This window comes from Camponotus floridanus, unplaced genomic scaffold (genome assembly GCF_003227725.1).
Source record: "Camponotus floridanus strain SB8 unplaced genomic scaffold, Cflo_v7.5 scaffold87, whole genome shotgun sequence".
NCBI lineage: Eukaryota > Metazoa > Arthropoda > Insecta > Hymenoptera > Formicidae > Camponotus > Camponotus floridanus.
Genome location: NW_020229857.1, coordinates 611,910 through 632,819, shown reverse-complemented (window position 1 = coordinate 632,819; position 20,910 = coordinate 611,910). Strand labels below are relative to the sequence as shown.

Sequence of the window (20,910 nt, the reverse complement as noted above, 5' to 3'; positions counted from 1 at the left end):
TATTCGTCATCAGACATGTCAAAGATATTTTATTCGCCACTTGGCTTCGCGAGATAACATTTATTTCACGCGTTTAGAATAAATTAATATTTGTAAAATTTTTACGCGTGTAATATTCCCGTAAAATTATGCATCCACAGATGGAAAATATTACATGCATAACAATGAGATATGAAACGTGCATATTTCTCTGGAAACAAAAAGATTTCCATCACATCTCGTGCATTCTCGTCATCCGCTCTAGAAATATGACAGACAAATATCTCGCGTGTCGGGTCTCGCGCAATAATGGCGTTCGATTATAGTACATGCGACGGACGATTAACGGATCGCAGCCGCACGTAACGCGTTGCGTAACGTGGAATCTTCCGGCGACATTATTACAATGCGCCGCGCATCCATCAACAAATAACAGGGAGCGGGTTAGGCAGCCTCCCCCGTCTCCTCGGGGTGTCACGATCAGAAGCGACAATCTAGCTCCGTTCGCGACGACGTCGTGCTGCGCCCCGAGATCGAGTTATCGGACTTCGTATCCACTTTCGGGAACGCATCGGTAACTTTTAACGAGCGTTCAAGTTCGGCAGCATACACGTCTCGACGACAAGTACGCGATGCGCCACGGGAGGGACGTCTTACGTCGACGACATACGTGCGCGAGGTAAACGAGGGTGTCTTACCTACCACTCGCGTTTCAGTTTGATGGCGCACGACAATGCTTTGCATTTCTCCGCAGATAGAGAATATTACATGGGACGCATAAACCGCGTATATTTCTCGAAAGAAAAATAATGTTACACGTGACGAAAATGCTTTCAAGTTTTCTATCACATCTCATATCTTCTCGGTTGCTCTAAAAACATAACACATAAATATCTCCCATGTCAGGCGTTCGATTAGAGTGCAGAAGAACCTGCTACATCTAACGCGAAAAATTAAAAAAAATATTTAAAAATAATTAAAAATAATTTCTCATAGAAAATGAGATATTATATAAAGAGGTAGTTGAGAAAAAAATCTTCTAAGATGTTTTAAAAGATGCAGATATATTGCGTTCATTAAATTATCAAGCTGGAAGCCTACTTTCTGCTTGATTGGAAACAATAGAGTCTTAAACAAAGCTTTTTGTTAATGTATATTATTGAAATATATTATTCTCAGAATATATTTATTGCTAAAATATTTATTGTGCCTATAAAAGACTTATAAGTTTGCGCATCAATATCATACATATATCTAGCGATGTATTCACGCGTATACCTTGCTTCTCCTTTTCTGCACGTACAAGTATAGAGTGTGCAAAGTTGCGTTAGGTGTACGAGAGCGCTTGTTATACGTATCCTCACATTGTCGAGTCACGCCAAAGTGCCAGTCGCAGTAAGAGACAAGACAGGTTTATATCGGCACTTTGTCCAGCTCGAGGCAAAACCAAAGTTTCAGCGCGAGTTATCGACGAAGAGACGTGGAGACTCTCTAATGGGATTGTTAAGGATAGATTGAATCCGTAATTTCGATGTGAAATCCTCGCGTGATTGACAGCTCGATGCCGAAATGCTGATGTCATGTTTCTTGATTTCTCTTAATTCCTCGCCGAGGTTTGCGTACGTTAACTCGACTGAAGAGCAATTACCAGAGCGGCAACTTGTGTAGATAAGATTCGAGAATCTTACAAGATGTTTATTAAGAGGAGAAATATATTTATACAAATATAATTTATACAATATATTTATACAAAATTAATCGTCATGTTATTTACTCTTTTCCCAACAGAAGATGACGAACGACACTCATTTTTTTATGGAATTTATAATTAATATCGAATTAATCTAATATAGAAACAGGCTAAATTTAAAATGTTCATATCTTTGGGTCCTTTAAATCTTCTTTTACCCAAATCGCGATGAATGGAGCGTTTTAATTAGCAGATAAAGATGCTCCTTGCGGCAAAAAGAAAAGCGGGAGATCGCGAGGATAAAAAGTAGACTCGACTAAAAGTGTTCTGCACTGGATTGCCCCGTTTCTTTATTCACTTTTTGAGGTCACGTGCCTTGGTCATTCAACCGTCGTTACCTCGAGTACGCAAACCATCGACTTACGCAAACAGAATCAGCTCGCTTATTGCTGGTGGATTAACCCATTTCGGACGCGGCGTGCTATGTAAACGGCCGAGAACTTTTAGCGTAATCGCGTTCCTTCGCTCCGCTAATCCCACTTTTTCCCTCGTCGAGCTCTTGTTTTCGCTCCTTGGAGATTCGCGCGCGTCTTGATCGGCGGGAGCGAATTTTTGCGAGCGGGCGACATCCGGGGAAATTGGAGAAATAGAGTTTGCTCCACGTGAGATCATAGTTTTTGTCGCGGGGAATGTAATTCGACGTGTTTCCTGTTTACAAGGCACTCCGATGCACAAAGAAGAGCCGGAGCTTCCTTGTTTTGCACGCTTCGTCGGCGTAATTCAATTAATTTTGCGAAATAGCGGTCGACGCTTCCTACCAGACGGCTTCCACTCGGAAGCATAGCTTCCTGTGTTATTCACGGGAAAGTGCCGTTGGAACTGCTGAGCTGATAGGCAGAAGAGCTGTACGGTTTGTACGGCTGAGCTTCAAATTCCGACGATCGGAACCGTCTGACGTAATGTGCCAGATGGACGAATCTGTTCAAGGATGTTTACTTGCTTCAAGCTGGATGATGTTGAAATTCCAATAATCGTGCGTCTCATCGGGACGGCTGCGTTTTAGTATCGAGGTATGTCGGAAATTCCCCCAGCAATGTTTGGCATCTTAATGGCACGTCAAATATTTTTCTGCGCTATTTAGAATAATAAACATTTAGATAGATATATTTTTTTCCCTGTCGAATCTGAGATTATTCCACGGAGGTTTCAGCTTAAAGATTTTTTCGTGCGAGTGCCAATAAAATTATCGTGATTGATTGATGACAATCAGTAAGCATCAGAAACAAACTCGTTAATTTAATTAAAATTAAACAATTACATAAATAGCGAGTGATAAAGAGGGGAAATTATAGGTTATTTTAGTATAATGAATTCACAAGATAAAGTTTCAAACGATTATACGAAATGAACCCAATCAGGAAAATTGAGTGCGATCAATGATGGATTACGGTAATGTACAATATTGAAAATTCGCGAATCGAGTAGAATTAGCTGTGCGGATATAATATTTAAAAACATTTCGTTCTCGTGATATTCGAATTTGCTTCTTTCTCGCAAGAACTGAATGAAAGCTGCCTTGAAAACAAGTTTAATTATTGTCTAGTTTCTATTATCTGGTCTTTATCATCAAAGCAACATCTCTGAGACCTAGATCAATTAGACATTGCGTCCGTGAAACGTCATCGGCCGTTAGATGCGCCATGCAATACCGGAGAGACGTTTCGGTCTAAAGGCAGCGAAACCACAGCAGCTTCCTGACCATAGCACAGCGGTTGGTCCTCATGCACGTTTCTCATGGGTTAATGTCGTCGCCATCTGGGACACGTTGACATCCGGACGTTCTCCTCCCCGAAGACGGTGTTACGCGGTCCAGTTTTAATCTATTGAATTTTATGGCTAGATTCCTCTAAAATCTTCAATGTCTCTTCCTGGCTTGATTATTGAATAGAGTCGCGTGCTAGAATGAGGATATTAGCTGCAAGGTGATTTTATAATGTTTCTGCATTGATCCATCGAGTTGATTCGCAAAATAAACATTTTGTCGAAAAACAAAAGGATAATAACGATAATAATTCAATACGTGCTATATTTATCATTTTCCCATTACATTTTCGCTCTAAAGCTGATGGATTTTTCATATAATTATTTCTGTAAATACAGAAGATAAAATAATTTATCACATTTATTATTTCAAGGCTTGCCTCCTCTCGATAATTGATAATAAGTGTTTATAAAACAAATGTGCATTTACGATAGTTGCTACAATATATATATATATTTACTGTTTACAAATATTATCGCATTAATTGATCAAATATCACTGATTTATTAACGACGATGATTTATTAATTAATTATTAGTTAATAAAATGTACGTTTGTATTTTTATAAATTGGAAATTATAAAAGGTAAATATAATTGACCAATATTCGAGGGCAACACACGAGCAAGTTGTACGTACAATTTCTTCGAGCAATTAATGTTATAGAGAATACACCAACTTCAGCACTACGGTAGCAGAATCGACTCTATTACAAGTAATTGCGCGATCTAGTTATAAAACAGTTAGTGTGGCACATGTAGCTCGTTGTCCCAGGCTGTATTTGAGTCGTGCGAGGGGAGTCAATTGCCGGCAAGCTGGAAAATTAATCGCATGGTTGCCACTTGAACCGGTTTATAACCATGCTCGAGCTAATCGTACCATCCGACTATCCCTCGACACAACCTGGCGTGGATGGCCGGCTGTTGCGCCAACCGATACGTCGCCTTGCAGCCTGATCGATCCTTGTAATCGTCGAAATGTGTTACGTTGGTTTACTGTTACCGAATATCAAACAGGAATGCCCGTTGACCTATTTGCAACGACTGGAGAATATCCGGGGTGCAAACTTTTCGCTGTTAAATATCTCTTAAGAGACTCTCGCCGAGCGGCTCTGCGACTGTCCATCTTGTTTTTCGAACGCTTCTAAAATCGAGGATGGAAGCTTCTATTGATTTCTCGATATCTGCGGATGACTGTTTGTCATTTTCGAAATATCGAAAAATATATCGCATTACATTTGCGACGAGGATAGCTGCGTTTTACCGAACAAATACTGAAATTTTATGATAAATACACATTTTATGTATTTAACGCGCGCGGTTTTCGGTTGCGGTTTTGCAACGAAAATATATATGTACGTATATTTGCCATTTTTGTATCGTGATTTTGTTTATCCAAAGAGCGAAATAAATGGGTTTTATCGGCACATTTTCATATTACAAATGGCCCATCAGCGTCGCGTTTGTTTTGTCTCCGTATATCTTATCGGTGACGTTTTCAAAGCGAAGAGTGATGATAAGGAAGATTTTAAATCATCCTAAAAGCATGCTGTCGTAGAGCATTGCGCTCTAGCACACGTCAATTTGCGGTATCCGAGTAAAACCGCATCGTCCTTTACCGTTTGCATTTCGGTGACGGATCGCAAATATCCGTGATAAGCAAACGTTTTCCATGCTTTCTGTTAGCGTGACGCATCGCCGATCGGGTCCGCGAGTATTATTTCGCATCATTATATGTAAAATTATCGCTCGTTGAGCACGCGAAGGCTTACCAAAGAGACGAATAAACGATTTACGATATTTTGCAGCGCTAATTGCGCTCGATTTTATCCCGCTTACACGCTACGATATCGAATCACGACAAAGAGACTTTCAATTAGCGCCAATTACTTTCGCGTTCCGTTGTAATCGGTTAATTTGTCTGCAATTAGTTGCTCGACATTTTTTACGCTATGAAAAAGTAATACTCGTTTGTTAACGCTTTTGCGCACGTTAATGCTACGTTTTTGAATAGATTAGGCCACTTTTATCATTTTATCAATCTGTAAGAATCATTACATAAATTATTACGATTATATAAATGGGGTTACGCTGAAACAGAGATGATATATTTCTAAAAATACAATACATAATTTCAATTAACGAAATTGTACAATTAAATTGATAGGATCGAATGAGCGAGATACACAAATAGAAATTACATGTACGATATCGAGACTTTAAATTGGCGGTTGAAATTCGAAATCTTCGAAATCCCCGAATAAACATCATAACGAGCGATTGCGTAAAGCAATAGTTCAAATATCCGCTTGCTTTTAATAAATGTACGTTGTCGTTTTTTTTATCATTTTTCAATATTTTATAACAACTTACATGTATGCACTTTAACGGCTTATATTTCTATCCGCAGGTAAAATCACAAGTCCGATCTTTACGCATCAATGCAAATATGCAAATATGAGAGAGAGGCACGATCCATTTTATTTATATAATCCGACGTAATTTTCCCATCCAACTCTTGTTACACACAATTTCATCACGACCTTTATCGTCTTCGTCCGGCCTGGCCTCTTGAGCCTTTCATATCCCTTCCTTTCTGCATATTGCACCCCCTACACACCATCCACCCCATTCCTCCCTTCACCTTCTCACCTTTTCCTCGTGTCGTCCTGCTCGTACCATCGCCGCACCGCAGGATCGTAAAAGGCCGGAATTTCTGTTCAAACATCTGCAAAGCCGCGCTCCGGGGCATCTGAGCTCCTCTAAAGCTTCATACAAATTCATGACGAAGCGCCAGGACTGTGAGCGCGCGCGCGCGCACCACACTATCCTCCAAGTTTTCGGCAGGGTGGGATAGAGTAGGTACATATGTATGCACATGCATACGTATCTCCACCTGGTATAGTTCGTAATATTATTTAATACCCTTTTGGGCGCGTCCCACGCGTTCTCTAGCTCCGGAGATCGTGACGCGGTAAAATTTCATGGATTAGTCTCGACGTTTTGTTAATAAACGTGTCGCATCACCCATCCGCTTCCGGCCAAGAGCTGGTCCACTAGAGTCGGTCGATGATTATAATTGTGCAAACTAGGTAATGTGTAAGGTAGACGCGAAATGAAAATTGAGTTATTTATGTAATTATACAATTATATTGTATAATTTTATATTTTATATATGTTTTAAAATATATTTATTTATTTATTATATTACATATTTATTTATTTATTTATTAATATATATATTTTTTTTAAATGTTTGTAATCAAAATCTTGGAATGTTTTGTAGGACGAATAAGATATAGCAGGTCTTCTCAGAGAGAGGTGCAAATTTTACCTTTCGTTTCTCATATTTATACGTCTATTATTTTCGTGACGAAGTACAGCGAGAAATAACAGTATCGATAACGCGATAGATATTTTAACTTCGCTATCATACATATTGCAAATTGTCCATTACATTTTATCAGGATACAACCGCGCGCATTCAAAGTGTTCCTTTACTGTTCATTTTTATTATTAATGTTTTCTTTGACGGTTTTGTCACATACACGATGTATATTATTATTTTACAGAACCGGATGGATTTCTGTTTTCGTCGCGCATCAAAAAATATTTTTCATATACTTCCAATAATTAATATCGTGGCAAAAGTCCATGTATATTTGCGCCGTTTTTTACCTTTTTGCCTCTGTAGGCGAGCTTTTATACGGCCGAGTGAAAGTTTCGCTGCGAATCGTCCTTAAAAATAACTATCAGTGTTTGCTCAATCCGATGTATCGATTTGCATCCGAGCTTTGAGGTACCCGCTATCTAAATATTCCCGGGCTCTCGTCGAAGAACGACGGAATACATTAATATCGGATGAGTTGATGGCGAAATGAACTTGTATCGAGAGGACCGATGCCGCCACGATCAAAAACTCATTGCAAATATTTTATCCGACATATTGCATCCGGGGTAGCTAAAAAAGGCCTGCTTGAGGCACATCAATCGATAGTCGATCAATGTTCTATTTTAAATCTCTGCACATGTTGAAGCAAAAAAATCATCATCGGAATTTCGTATATCGCTCGTTTGCATTTATCCTTATTTATTTTTCATTTTCCGTACAATGTTACAATTGTTGGATTAATAAATTTATGCCGTGTCTCTTTCCATAGCAGTTTTCCTCCTATAATAATCGCGTAATACGCAATCGTTCTTTCCAGGTTTGCGGATTTTAATGCGATGATAATCTTCAGAAATAAATGTATCCAATTATCCGAAATTAATTATTCAAAGTGAACACGTTATTATGCAGCTTTAAAATTAGAATTATTTTCATGCCGCGATAATTTTGATACTGATTAAAAGTCGAAAAGGGAAAGAATTATTTTCTGAGAAATTCACGGTAATGAAACGTTACTCGGAAACAAAATTAAAATCATCAATTTTTCCCACTTTATTATATCTATCCGAATTCTGCACAGTTTATCTTTTCGATTAAACATCAGACGTCGTGTTAATTGAAGCGATTAAACGAAGACGAAGCGGCTGCCGAATAGATCGATCGAGGTAATACATGATTTTTTTTTCAAGACTTGCGTCGATACATTTTTCCGCTTTTACGCGCGCGGATATCCGGCGACCGACGAGCAGATTTTGCAGGCGGTTTATCGCTTGGTGTTATCACGTCACTCGGTATCCGTTGTCTCTTTCCAGGTCCGGATTTCGCGCGTTCTCTCAATTATTCGCGCCGATCGATCGATCGGCCTGCGCCTTGCCCTGCCAATCGACGACATCGCGTACCGTGTCCACTTTCCATGAGTAAAACGCGTAGCACGACAGAGCTGGCAGGGCATGTGTCTCGTGAAAGAAACATCGCCGCCCGCTTTAATGGCCGGAGGTCGGTTAATCGCGACTAGGAGACAAGCAAAGCCGGAGTAAACCGGGCCAAAGATTTATGAACGTCACTTTGGGACGAGCGTATCGCAGTCGCCAATCGCGGACGGTTCGAAGCTCCTTTATAGCTCGCGTTTGTTTCGATATCGTTAATTGTCATTATGGGGACGCGCTAAGCCCCTTAGGATTGACACAGATTGCTCTTCCGCGATAGCGAGACTCAGGATCGCTCGACGAGTGAGAAACGCGCGGTTTTACCTGCTAATGCTTGGTTTACAATTATATACGAGACGTGAAATTTATATGTAACGTTGTGAAAAATTTAACGCGATTTAAGGTGCTAGATAGAGATGTGTAATGCTTGTTCCCTTTGCTTTTCTTCGCTACTTCTCGGCTAAATCATATTGGACCGAAGATTTATAAGCGGCAGAAAGTACTCTCGGAAAGAGGTGAATATCACGTCTAAATAACGAGAAGAAATTCTTTTTCTTTCTGTCGGATTCCCAGCGAAAAACTTGTTTCTCAGTCCATCGAATTTCGTTCTCCCATCCATCGCATTATCGGCCAGTAATTTATTACCGAAAGTAATCTATTTCGAGATACGCGATCTATACAGACCGCGTATGTTTCACTACGTAACGTGATCAGAGATTCGGGGAGAGATAGAAAACTTTATTATACGCGAAATATCATTAGTTTACTTCAAGGTTTATCCATTAGCGGATACATCGATGGAATACAAGTATTAAAAATATTGATCTTGGAATTTGTCGATTATACACATCAATTTTATTAATGTGCACTAAATTAAAATATAATCATTATATATATTATAATATTCATCATATTACATGTGAAATATTCATTAATATTCATTAACAAAATTTTTTTTATCTCATTCTCGTCGGTTTTGCCGATGAAATCTTTTAAAGCATTAAAAATTTGTATCATTTGCATTAGTTGTGCATAACTAATTCAACGCGGTTGCATCAAGGTAAATTGTTTTTATTGACGTTTCTCATAATGATAGTTTGATACCGTCAATTTCTCGTCACGATGTGACGATTGTTTTGCTCCTTCTCTCTCTTCTTTCTTCGATTAACTCTCGTACCAGTTGTTTCTCCGTAATAAAAGAATAGCAGGTTCGTGGTTGATGCAACGTAGACACGAAGCTGATACATCCATCCTCACTGAAAATCCTGATCACGCGAGTCACTTCTAATACCTGTACGTCGTCGTGAATCATTCGCGACTGTCGCATGGCGATTTTGTAGAAACTTGGATTAACGAAAAAGATTTTAATGGTAAAAAAATCCTAATGGCATCGAATAAGTTGGACGAAAATAAGAGGGTATTAACTTCCGCTACGTCTCCTTCTTTCTCGTCTCGTGACTCTCTTATAATTTTACTATAATTTTACTTTAAAAATACAAGTTTCGCTGCAAACTTTCACAATATAAACCAACCTAGATGTCTACGGGTATAAATCAGGCTGCAATAAAAACGTATATTCGGGGCTCTTGTAACTTTACTACTTTGCCATGGCGTAAAGTTCCCTTATTGGATCGATACATCTGGCATAACACGTGATTTATTATAATCATGATCTTTACAGCAATCGCTTCGCACAAGTTGAATTTTTTACATCTGCGTTACAGCTTCTATTCGTTGTAAACAATTTGATTTCCGCGTGCGTGATATACGTGGGTGCGTTCCACATGTTCTAAATTTTAGCTCCATACTTGAAAGCGATTTCCGTATAAATTATAAATTTAGTTTCGCAAATCTAAACGTATAATTATTATTTGCATAATCGTTCGACTTTCGAAATGGCGAGGATGAAACACAATTCCGAGTAAAGGTGTAAAGGACCGCAGTTGGGCGAATTATATTTGCGACCGGGCTGAATCAATTCCCGCTTCTGGTTTCAGTGACCATGTATGATGGCGAGCAATTAAACTTGACGCGGATCACGCGCAGCGAAATGGGCGCTTATCTCTGCATCGCGACCAACGGCGTGCCGCCCACAGTCAGCAAGAGGATCACCGTGGATGTCGAATGTGAGTTTGTTACAAACACACCCCGCACATTATTATCCCGTTTGCACGTAACGAATATGGGAGATACGTACGCGTCCGTCGAGCGAATGGCACGCTGCCAGCAATATGACGGGTGCAACGTGACGCGATAATTATAATGTTACGACGTTACACGCCCAATGTTCAGCAATAGACGCTTAACGATGTGGATATTCGAGTCATGAATTTAACCAAAACACGCATTCACGAAACGCTACAAAATAGCGAAATATTATCCTGTCAATATCAAGTTTGACGAACAAATAGCATTGCAATTTAAACGTCAAAATTATATAATAGATATTGTATATTTTGATACAATAATCTCCGCGTCTAGATTGTATCTATTACATCTATAGATTATTATTACACACAATGGAGAAAACGATATAAAGAGGGATAGTATGATAATGATGTATGAAAATGAAACGTAACACGCTGCGCAGACGTTACAACTTCTAATTACCGTAATTAATTATGTTAATTGGTCGCGGCAGACATTATTATGATTGCGAGCGCCAAATGTTCGCGAAATATCTTCATTTCCCGCGCTCGTTCTCGCGCGCGTAAAATGTCGCGAATAGCGAAATGCATGCACACGTGGCAGGCGCAAACTTTCCCGGAGGAAAATTAGGCGTCCTCGTCTGGAACGCGTCCAACGGCGATTTATCGAATGAATTTTAAACGCTTTGTCATACACCGCCCCCGCCGAGCCTGCCGCCTCCGGGATCCTTCTCGCCCGTGTATTTCGTGTATCGTTTAAATTTCATTTCACGAATTGAACACGCGACACGGACACACGTAAACACACCTGCGCTGCATGCACAGCGGCGCACGTGCTGCGCTCCGAATACGTGCATCAGACAACAAGAGGAGGGGCACGAGGGGGGAACGAGGGCAGGAGGATGGATCGGAGGGAGGAAAACCCGAGGGAAATACCGGAAGCCGCGCGCAAGCCGTCCCGTCGGTCCCGGTCATTTTTCCCTTTTATGAGTTTCATTCGTTCGTGTCACTTCGTATGCTTGCAACCGGCTGCCGTTGCACGTCGGTGTGATGTGCGTGCGCGCGGGACCCGGCCTTGTTGAGGAAAGAAGGAACGGTATCCACCCCGACGGTATCTTCTGAATATTTAGGGAGGCGGGGGACATATTTTATTTAGACGAGCGGGGCGAGACATCGGTTTTCCGCGCGCGGGTGCCCCGCGTTCCGGGTCAAAGCGGATGCTCGAGGAGTCGTTCTCGAATGTATACCTCATGTGTGGATATGTACGTAGGGATTTGCGGTATATACCATCGGCCTGTAACAATTTAAACGCATATAATTAGATTCGGAGCCGCGGGGAATTCCTCGAAGCTGATCGACGATGGAATTCTTTCGCTTTCCCACCTGTGTGTGTGTGTCTCGGAGGATCGATAATCCGCCGCAATTTTTTGCCCCCTTTCTCTCCTAATCAGCGTTATACATATGCATATACTTGCAATAATCTTTTATCGTATTAATGTTTTAACCGTTGTGCGTGATGTACGTTGCTTGATGTATTATTCTGGCGTCTATTAATTATAACGACGATGACTGATTTTACGTACGCTTTTTCAAAGTACTTTTATAATTTGTACGCGCATACTTTATTTCTAATTCATGATTATTATTGCAATTAATAAGCAAATTTGCAAGTATTTTATGTAATTATAAATGAAAAGTAGAGCATATATGTCAAGTTAAGACATATCTGTAGTATTAATATTAAAAAATTAATTATGCATTCAGAGACGTAATTTCTCTCTCTCTCTCTTTCTTTCTTTCTCGAATTAATTAAACTATATTAAGGGAAAATGCACGTATCATTTATATTTAAAACAGATTCTTTTGCACATGTAAAAGTTTTTTTTTTTACATTTTATTATTTCTATATTCAATGTGTATCTCTTATTATTCTTCCATTTTAAATTTAATGAAATATCATTAACATAAATAGCACTGCAACAAATGTTTTTTCTTATCCATGTATCCATAATTTAAAATTAAAGATCAAAAATCATTTCTTTATGATTTTGCTGAAGAGTTAATAACGAATGAACAGATTTTCAATGCATATATAAATGTGGTGCATCATTATTTTATACAATTTAATTTTAACGAATTATTCAATCGGAATATTCTGTTATTTATTTTGATCCTAACATTAATATATATTTTAGAAATTTTTGTTCTTCGACAATTTATATAAATTCTCGATAAAAAAATTGAACTTTAAGTTTTCGTTTAATGGTACAAGTCGAGCAAATATTTGAACATAATTTCGTTCATTATATCGTAAAGAGTGTTTTGTATTTTGCAATTTTTTCAGGAGAATTTAAAAAGAATGATGAACCTTGATGCTTTTCTCATGTACGATAAAAAGAAAAATTGAAAGAATATTCAATCAATGTAAAATGTCAAGGTTTTCTTCCGGAATTAGAGACTTAACAATCGTTTTTGGCAAAATACACCGTAAATTCTCTCCAAAGAGACACTACATAAATTCCAGCCAATCAAACAGTAGTATAATACTCGTTGTGTTATTGTCTTTGCGATGGAATAAATCGACATAATGCAGCAACATAATGAGAAGTAACAAAGTGAATTTACATGTCTATGCATATTGGTATCCTCGTATGCTTTAATAATGTACATAATGCAAATCATTATTACATAGTGATTTATTAATCCAGTTACACAATACGGAAATGAAGTTTGCGTAAAACAATAAAATTCCGGTCTCTGATTTCGGCAATCGCTTTGTTAATCGCTGATAATAATTCAGACCAATTTCAGTTAGAGAGGGAGAAGTTTGCCCGAAAAATTGAGCAAAAATTACAATTTTGACAGCCTCGGGGAGCAACCTGTGTAACTCAATCTAACGACGAAATCGTGACGTTGACATAACAATCTCTGCACTTTCACTCATAATCAGGCCGGCTATGCATATCCGGTTCGTATATCGCGTTTTCGGTATGTTTGTCGTTGCAATGCGGGCAAAATGGGACCATTGCATAAAGCATAACGAGCGGCGGGAGGAGAAAACGCGTGGGGACATAATTCGGTTGACGTGCGCGCGTTTTCATGTACCGTCTCGGCAAGTGGTTAGCACGGCCAGGTTCATCAGGCATGTTGATGAGACATGCACAATTTAGCGGGTTGACTTTTTACGTTACACTGCCTACGTTTTCGCGCTCCGCCTACGTTTGCGCTCAAATACACGCAACGATTCACGCACTTGTTACTCCGCGAGCGTTTACAACACGAACCACGTCCACCCTCTCCTCCGCTGCAAAGTACGATACTCTTTTTCAAATTGGTCGCATAATGACGCACGAGGATGACGCGGCTGAATTACGACGAGATTTTTGCGATGAGAGCGTAATCGACGGCGTGCTATTTATGTTGAGTACTAGAGACAGGCATTCAAGCTGCGGAAGATGATAATGAGAAATTGCAGGATGTGCACTCTTGTTCTTGTTTAAAGGACAAAAGAAATTTTCAAGTAATAATGTAATTTCATTTTTGAAAATATTCTGATAATCTTAATAAAAAAATATGAAATAAATAAAACTCGTTAAATCTATTCGGGATTTTTTGAATAAATTGGACAAAATTCGACAAGTTTCGATTTTTATTATCGCTTTAATATTTCTTATGGTATAAGATACAATTATATCTTCTAAAACAGACTTCAGGGAATTTTTTAATAATTTTATCATATATAAAATGATTAAATTTATGCATAAATATTATAGGAAATCAGTTTTCATAAATGGAAAAAGAATTGATGTACCAAAAAATAATATCGACTAGCTTTGCAATAATTTTTAGTGATAAAAATATATAGACTCGCATGTTTGTGTACTTTGCTAGTCATGCCTGAAACATATGTCTCTTCTTTTTTACATAATCGATAATAGAAAAAAGTATCTGTCGGAATGACAAGTAAACGGCATGCACGATGAACGATACACATTCGTAGAGTCATGATCACCTGACCATGGTTGTGCATCAGCGTGTTCCGTGGCGCGCATCCTGGCTTACCACAAATCCACAAATTGCCAGCGTTAACTTTAATTAATGCACACTTCTCCCTATTTCCTACCATCGATTACGTCTATATCTGCCGCAATTCAGACACAACTGCGTTACATTTCTATCCCCCTTTCTCTCTCTACTTCTTTATTTTACATTGTGTAGACGGAGAGAATGATAAACCAGGAGTTTTTTTAATTGAAAACCTCATATTTTATTAAAACATTTTTTTTATCTATTTGTACATCAAGTATTGTAAATATTTGACTTTTATCGCACAACATCTACGTGATTAATGGAAATATCTCCCTCTTTCCCTCTCTCAAAAATTGCTGCGTACACCTGACCAAAGTGCAGAGAGGGAAAAAAATTAAAATGAAATAAAGAAATAAAAAAAAAAGGTGCACGATATCATTGGAACGTATGCCGTATGATTCTCCTCGTTAGAGAATATAACGAGCTCTCGGTACCCGGTGTCGTTTTACATCGCTGCCCATCTATACAAGCGCATTATTATTCTCTTATTGTATCGCGCAACTCGCCGGAGTTTGCAACTTTAATTTAACCCGTTACTAAAAGCGCGTACTCGTCGCAAACGTCACGGTGCATCCGACGTCGGGATTAATTCGAAACGAAGAAGCAGTCGTTTCTGGTTTAGTCGCCGAGTTAGAAAATTGTTCGTCCGGGATATAGCGCGGCCTCCTCCGCTGCAGGAGAAACAGACGGAGAGGGAAAAGACGGAGCGCGCGTCGCGCGACCTTAACTCTTCATTGCCTGAACCTTAACGCCGCGACGTTAGACTTGTAACCATAATAGACTTTGTTCCCCAACTCGTTTCGCCGACCGCCATTTTGCGGAACATCGTCCCAAGTCGCGAGTACAAACTTGATTCGTATCTGCATTATGGGGGGGAAAAACTTGATATTACTACTAGTTGCGCCGCTGCATGCAGTTTTTAATTTCATTGCTTTGCGAATGAATATTGCGGATAATAAGCTGGCCGTTCAATCTCCCTTCCTTTTCGAAGACTTTGGAATAGTTGCTAAAGACAATTTTTTTTGCATGCATTGTATAAAAAATTTTTTTATATCGCATATTTCAGAAGCACTTATGTGTGTGTTTTTTTTAAAAAAGCTACGTGTTTTTCTGGCGTACAATTTGTTTTTTTTACCTACAAATAACAGTTTATATTTCGCAAAATTAAACTTTGCACGTTTCAACATATTCGAATATATAACACGGCAAGTTTGGATAGCGCGATGCTCTCTTTTATTTCAATAAATATAACAAAATTATTTATATTGAATTTATGTAACAAGTGATATGAAAAAAAATTTATGACGATATTAAAATATAATAAATTTTCGTTAAATGTGTTTTAGTTTCGCCAATGATCTTCGTGCCGAATCAGCTGGTTGGTGCGCCAACCGGCACTAATGTAACGATCGACTGTCACACGGAAGCTTATCCACGTGCCATGAGCTACTGGTTTCTAGGAGATGAGATGATTCTCTCTAATGAGAAATACACCACTAATATCATGGAGAACAGCTATCGGGCGCACATGAGACTCACCATCAGGAACCTGACAGCGAATGACTTTGGTAGCTACCGGTGCATTAGCAAAAACTCGCTGGGCGAGACCGAGGGATCCATCAGATTGTACCGTAAGCTGACATGCATTTTTTAACGTTTTTGTTCGCGGACAAACAATTTTTTCCCCCGATTGTTATCGCCTATCGCGATACATTTGTTCTGTACCGGGATATTAAATGTATAGCGCGACGCGAATAATTTAAAAGCGAAACGATCTTCCATAAATCGCGAGTTCTCGAGCCCTGTGTTTAATTTCGCCCCGAGTCGAAGATTTATTTAAAGCCGACTGGATGCGTTAACGGTTAAATCGCCGAGGAAATGTCTGCCATCCCTCCGTTATATCTCGTCGTTCTCGTAATCCTCGTCGCTTCGAGATAAGATGACCGTCCCGCTTAAAATATGAATGAGGCGGAGAGTTTTCGCGAGCCAAATTTATTGGCCGATATTTAACAAGTTATGCGACGTCATTAAAGTCCAATGATTTTTATTTCAGCTATCCCGAAACCGTCGGTGGCACCGAAGGCGACCGAGATCAAGAGTAGCGCCAACAAAGAAGGTGAGAACCTTATTGAATATATGTATATATAAGTATATATATATTCCAACCTTGTACGAAGAGAAATCGATCACCGACGTTTTCTTTAGAGACACATGATTCATATTTTATATCCAAATCGTAGAATTTTAAAATGCTTTTTCTAGCGTACTTTATCGAGCGATGAAACGATGGCGCGTTCTCTCATTCGAGGAAAATAACTCTTATCGGGACAATAAAATTATCTAAATGTCATTACGGGAATGATAATTTTATTTAAACATTACTGGTAATTTTTAATTTGCTAAAATCATTTATTTTATCGCACAATGGAAGCTTGAATAGAGGTAGCGAGGAACTGTTACATCAATCAAACGATTTGAGGAGCTAAGGAATGTTGCCCGGGGCAAATTGCTCTCGCATCACGTCCGAATCAAGTACAAGCTTTCCGGAGTTGGTCCTTGCATTAGGCTCGCAGAGTCCTCACATTGGCGCGTCGGTGTATTATTAAAGCGAGGGCGAATAACTTGGGCGGATGCCTAGGTCAGGTCCCTACGGTTCTCCTGCCTTCGTGTTCTCCGACCTCCTCTCTTCCTCGCGAAACCAATCTCAATATACTGCATTATTAACGCCATACAAGGCTTGGCCACGACGGTACTACCGCCATTAAGCTCTGCAATTTTACCGAACCGTTACTCCGGCTGCCGGCCGCTACGTGGATTATCGTTATTCCGAAACGTCCGGGGGGAGAGTTAACCGTTCTAATGAATAATCGTTATTCTCGCGTGAGTTTTCGCGAGCGGCCGCGCAAGTCTCCTCCGATATCGATGTCGCCAACGGGTGAATTTTCCCGCTACCCGACGATCGTAAAAGCCAGGGGGGATCGTAACCGAAATTTACGAGCGTCGGAGGCGCGCAAGTCCGATGCACGATTTCTTCGAGAAATCCTCCATTCGAGGAATGCGAGGGGGGGAAAGTTTCGGAGGGATGGAAAAGGGGCGAAGGAGAGTAAACGCGAGTCGTACGTGCGAATAATGGTAATCGGGAAGCTTCCCTTTTCGATGAAGACGTTTTCCGTGCGCGGAAACCCGACGTATCCATTCTGCCGTTTTACTAATGCAATTTAGCCGCATTAACGACTCGTCGTGGATGCACATACTCGGCGGGCGGAACGAGACAGCGCATCTTCACTATAATGTATGGCCTCGACTGCTGATTAAATATTGCGAGAAACTTTGGCGAAATCGGCAAGGGACGCGTCGCGTTCGTCTCTCCCTTCATCTATCTATCTATCTCTCTCTCTCTCTCCTTTCGCACGCGCGTCTCCGAATCAATCTTAATACTACGGGGTTATTAATGACCTAGCCGAGGTATGCAATAACTCACGAACACGACATTAAGCGCCTAGCAGTTTCCAATGGGACTGCCGCTCGTCTTATCTGCCCAGATAAGATTACGCCATTTACGGAACGATCTGCGATTCTAAATGCAAGTTGCATGCGACGACAAATCAAGAGTCATTCTGGGGGAGGCGATGCGGAGAGTTTGATTGAATGAAGAATATAATTCCGTATAGGAGAAACGGTAGATGCGGTAAAAATATTCGAATTCTCACGAGTTCTCTGCTTGATAGAAGCTTGTCGCAGTTTCCATGCAACTTGTATGCATATAATCGTTATTATATTTATTCGGCTAAATATGACGTATAATATCTGATTAATGTGATTTTAATTTGTGTGCCGAGATTTCCATCACGTTCGTGTGATAACCAAGAATTATCCTTTTAGCTTTCCTCAATCAAGAAAAGACAGATACTTTTAACTTAATTTTATATATTATTATATATCTTATATATTAATTTTATATATATCATAATATTAATGTGATTTATTTACTAGTGACCTAATTAAATGCATTTAAAGTTAAATTAATAATGTTATTGCGAAATGTCAGGAGATCCAGAATGTTGTCGTTGGCATGTGTGTTACATTAATAAATAGTATTACTGTTTTGCAAAGAGAAAGTCGCAAAATTATGTGAAGAATCTAATTTTCGAAGAAGCTTTTTTTGAATAGTCTATTATAAATACTCCAATACTTTTTATTTTTAATTTTATCGGTTTTTTATCTTTAATAACGAATCCATTTGAGTGATATTTTTAGTATATCATCTTTTCCTAAAATAACACATGTAAGAAATTATGTAATAATATTTGCAAAATTCGTATTATAAAATACGAGCTTCTTAAATTGATACGCAAAATATTCTTATTTATATATTAGAAGAATAAATAATGATGATTTTTAAATATGTATGCAAATATTATTTTTACAATTTTATTATCAAATTTATATTCATATATTGAGTAACGTATGCTAGTAGTCTGCGTTTTTTTTCGATACATAAGAAAGGGTACAGAAATTCCTTTCTTTATTTTTATCAGATTCCTTGACACACTTTACTATTAATTAATAATGATACATCTGCACCATAATAATGTAACCTTGCTTGAATATCAAATCGAAATACAAAATTATTGGATCGTATAAGTGAATCTTATTAAAATAGATCGGCTTTAACGAGAAAATGGGCAGAAAAGGAGCAATTTAATAATTCCTACATCTGTACTAATCTCCTTGCAAGATAGCTATCGATTCTCTTGGTTATAATTAATTGAAAATCGATAACGAAGCCAAAATTATTTCTGGCATTAAACTATATGCCACACTGCGCATTCTGGAATCTAATATCTGATACGAGAGATATCATTGTAGATAAAAAGATGATCATTAAAGTGTTACTTAATTTAAGGATTTAAAGAAAAATGTGTCAAATTATATGCTCCATTTTATAAATACGATTTTAAATTTAAAATGTACATACTTATACAAATTATATTAAATTTCGTATTCGGTAAGGAATGACATAATTATATTGCAAATTGCTAAATATAAATCAAACTTTAGTTAAAATTTGAATTATATATTACTTATATATTTGTCAGTATATTAGTTCTAAGTAGTTGAAAAAATTTTAATTATCTGTGGTTGAAATTTCTTTTTTCGGTTTTATATTAAAAAGTTATGGAATATTTATTCAATTGACAGAATCAGTTTACTTATTTCAATAAATCATACTTTATCAAGCGAGCATACAAAGTTTTAATTGAGAAACTCGGCTTGATACTATTTCTACAACCATTGTAAAAATAAGTGTCGTTTATTTTTTCCCAAAACATGTCTAGTAAAATGCAGGATAGAATGCCCTTTGATAAATCAAAGGATCAAAAATATTAATAAATTCATTTCGCTACTTTACTTCTCTCACAGCCGCGTTTGCGAATTTATTTCCCCGTCTTCTTCGCTCGTGCTTTCTTTCTCTTTCTCTCTTTCTCTCTCCTCGCCTTTTCTCTTTGTCTTCTCGAAACAAATTCTTCTTGCTGTTCGCCGCGGCACTTTGGAAAAGGTGCCGCGAGACTCTTAAATTTTCAACGAGTTATTTCGAAACTTCCTAAACAAACTCCGACGCACACCTCGAGAAAGGGCAACAAAAGGAGGCGAGACCGAATGAAATACGAGCGCCGTTGTGATTGCCTGGCAGAAAATAGAACGTTAACAAGTGTATTTATTCGTAGGCATCGCGGCAATATATATAAAAAGATGCGTCTCATGTTCTCGCGGCATAAAGGCCAGGTGACCCGGAAGCTTCCATATTGTTAGGAGAACCGCGGAGAAAAGCTGCGAAACGAAGTTTGTCTGGGGCGTATTTAAACTTTTATTCGAAAACTTTTTAGTACCCATTCTAGCGTCAACTTAGCAGCCTGGGCGAGTTAAAGGGTCGCTTGTTTGTAAACCAGAAAGACCGTAGGACGCGACGAGGGAAGAAAACGATCGGGAAAGGTAGAGAGATAGAGCACGTTGTATCGCCGGCCTAATCGCCGAGTCAGTAGAATGCAGAAATTTGCGAGTGAAAGTGATCCAAGAGGCAAACTCGAGAGAATTAATTAAGAGACCTTTGTACAGGCCAAGTATTTAAATCGTTCTTAGTGTACCTATTGAGAATTTTCAAATACGCCTCGAAATGTTCCGTCTGGTCCAAAGAAGCCGTAACAATAAAAAAATAAGAAAAATGTGCTTATTATTTCTTACAAAAAAAGAAATTGCTAAAATAAAATTTCTATTTACTCTCTTTATTTTTCGAAAAATTATAAAAAGTTAATTCAATATCATCTCGGCATTTTTTGACTTATATGCTCGGAATTATTTCGCAAACATA

General features: G+C 38.6%; 1 protein-coding gene across 5 annotated transcripts in view; it reads left to right on the top strand.

Annotated features, from left to right (window-relative positions):
* The window catches only part of LOC105256169 (lachesin), a 228,239-nt gene that overhangs the window by 178,572 nt on the left and 28,757 nt on the right, over positions 1-20,910 (top strand). For all 5 annotated transcript variants that reach the window (XM_025414680.1, XM_025414679.1, XM_025414678.1 and 2 more), the window contains 3 exons: positions 10,302-10,430; positions 15,887-16,171; positions 16,594-16,656. In XM_025414680.1, the coding sequence (XP_025270465.1) occupies positions 10,302-10,430; positions 15,887-16,171; positions 16,594-16,656 (477 nt within the window). The remainder of the gene's footprint in view (positions 1-10,301; positions 10,431-15,886; positions 16,172-16,593; positions 16,657-20,910) is intronic.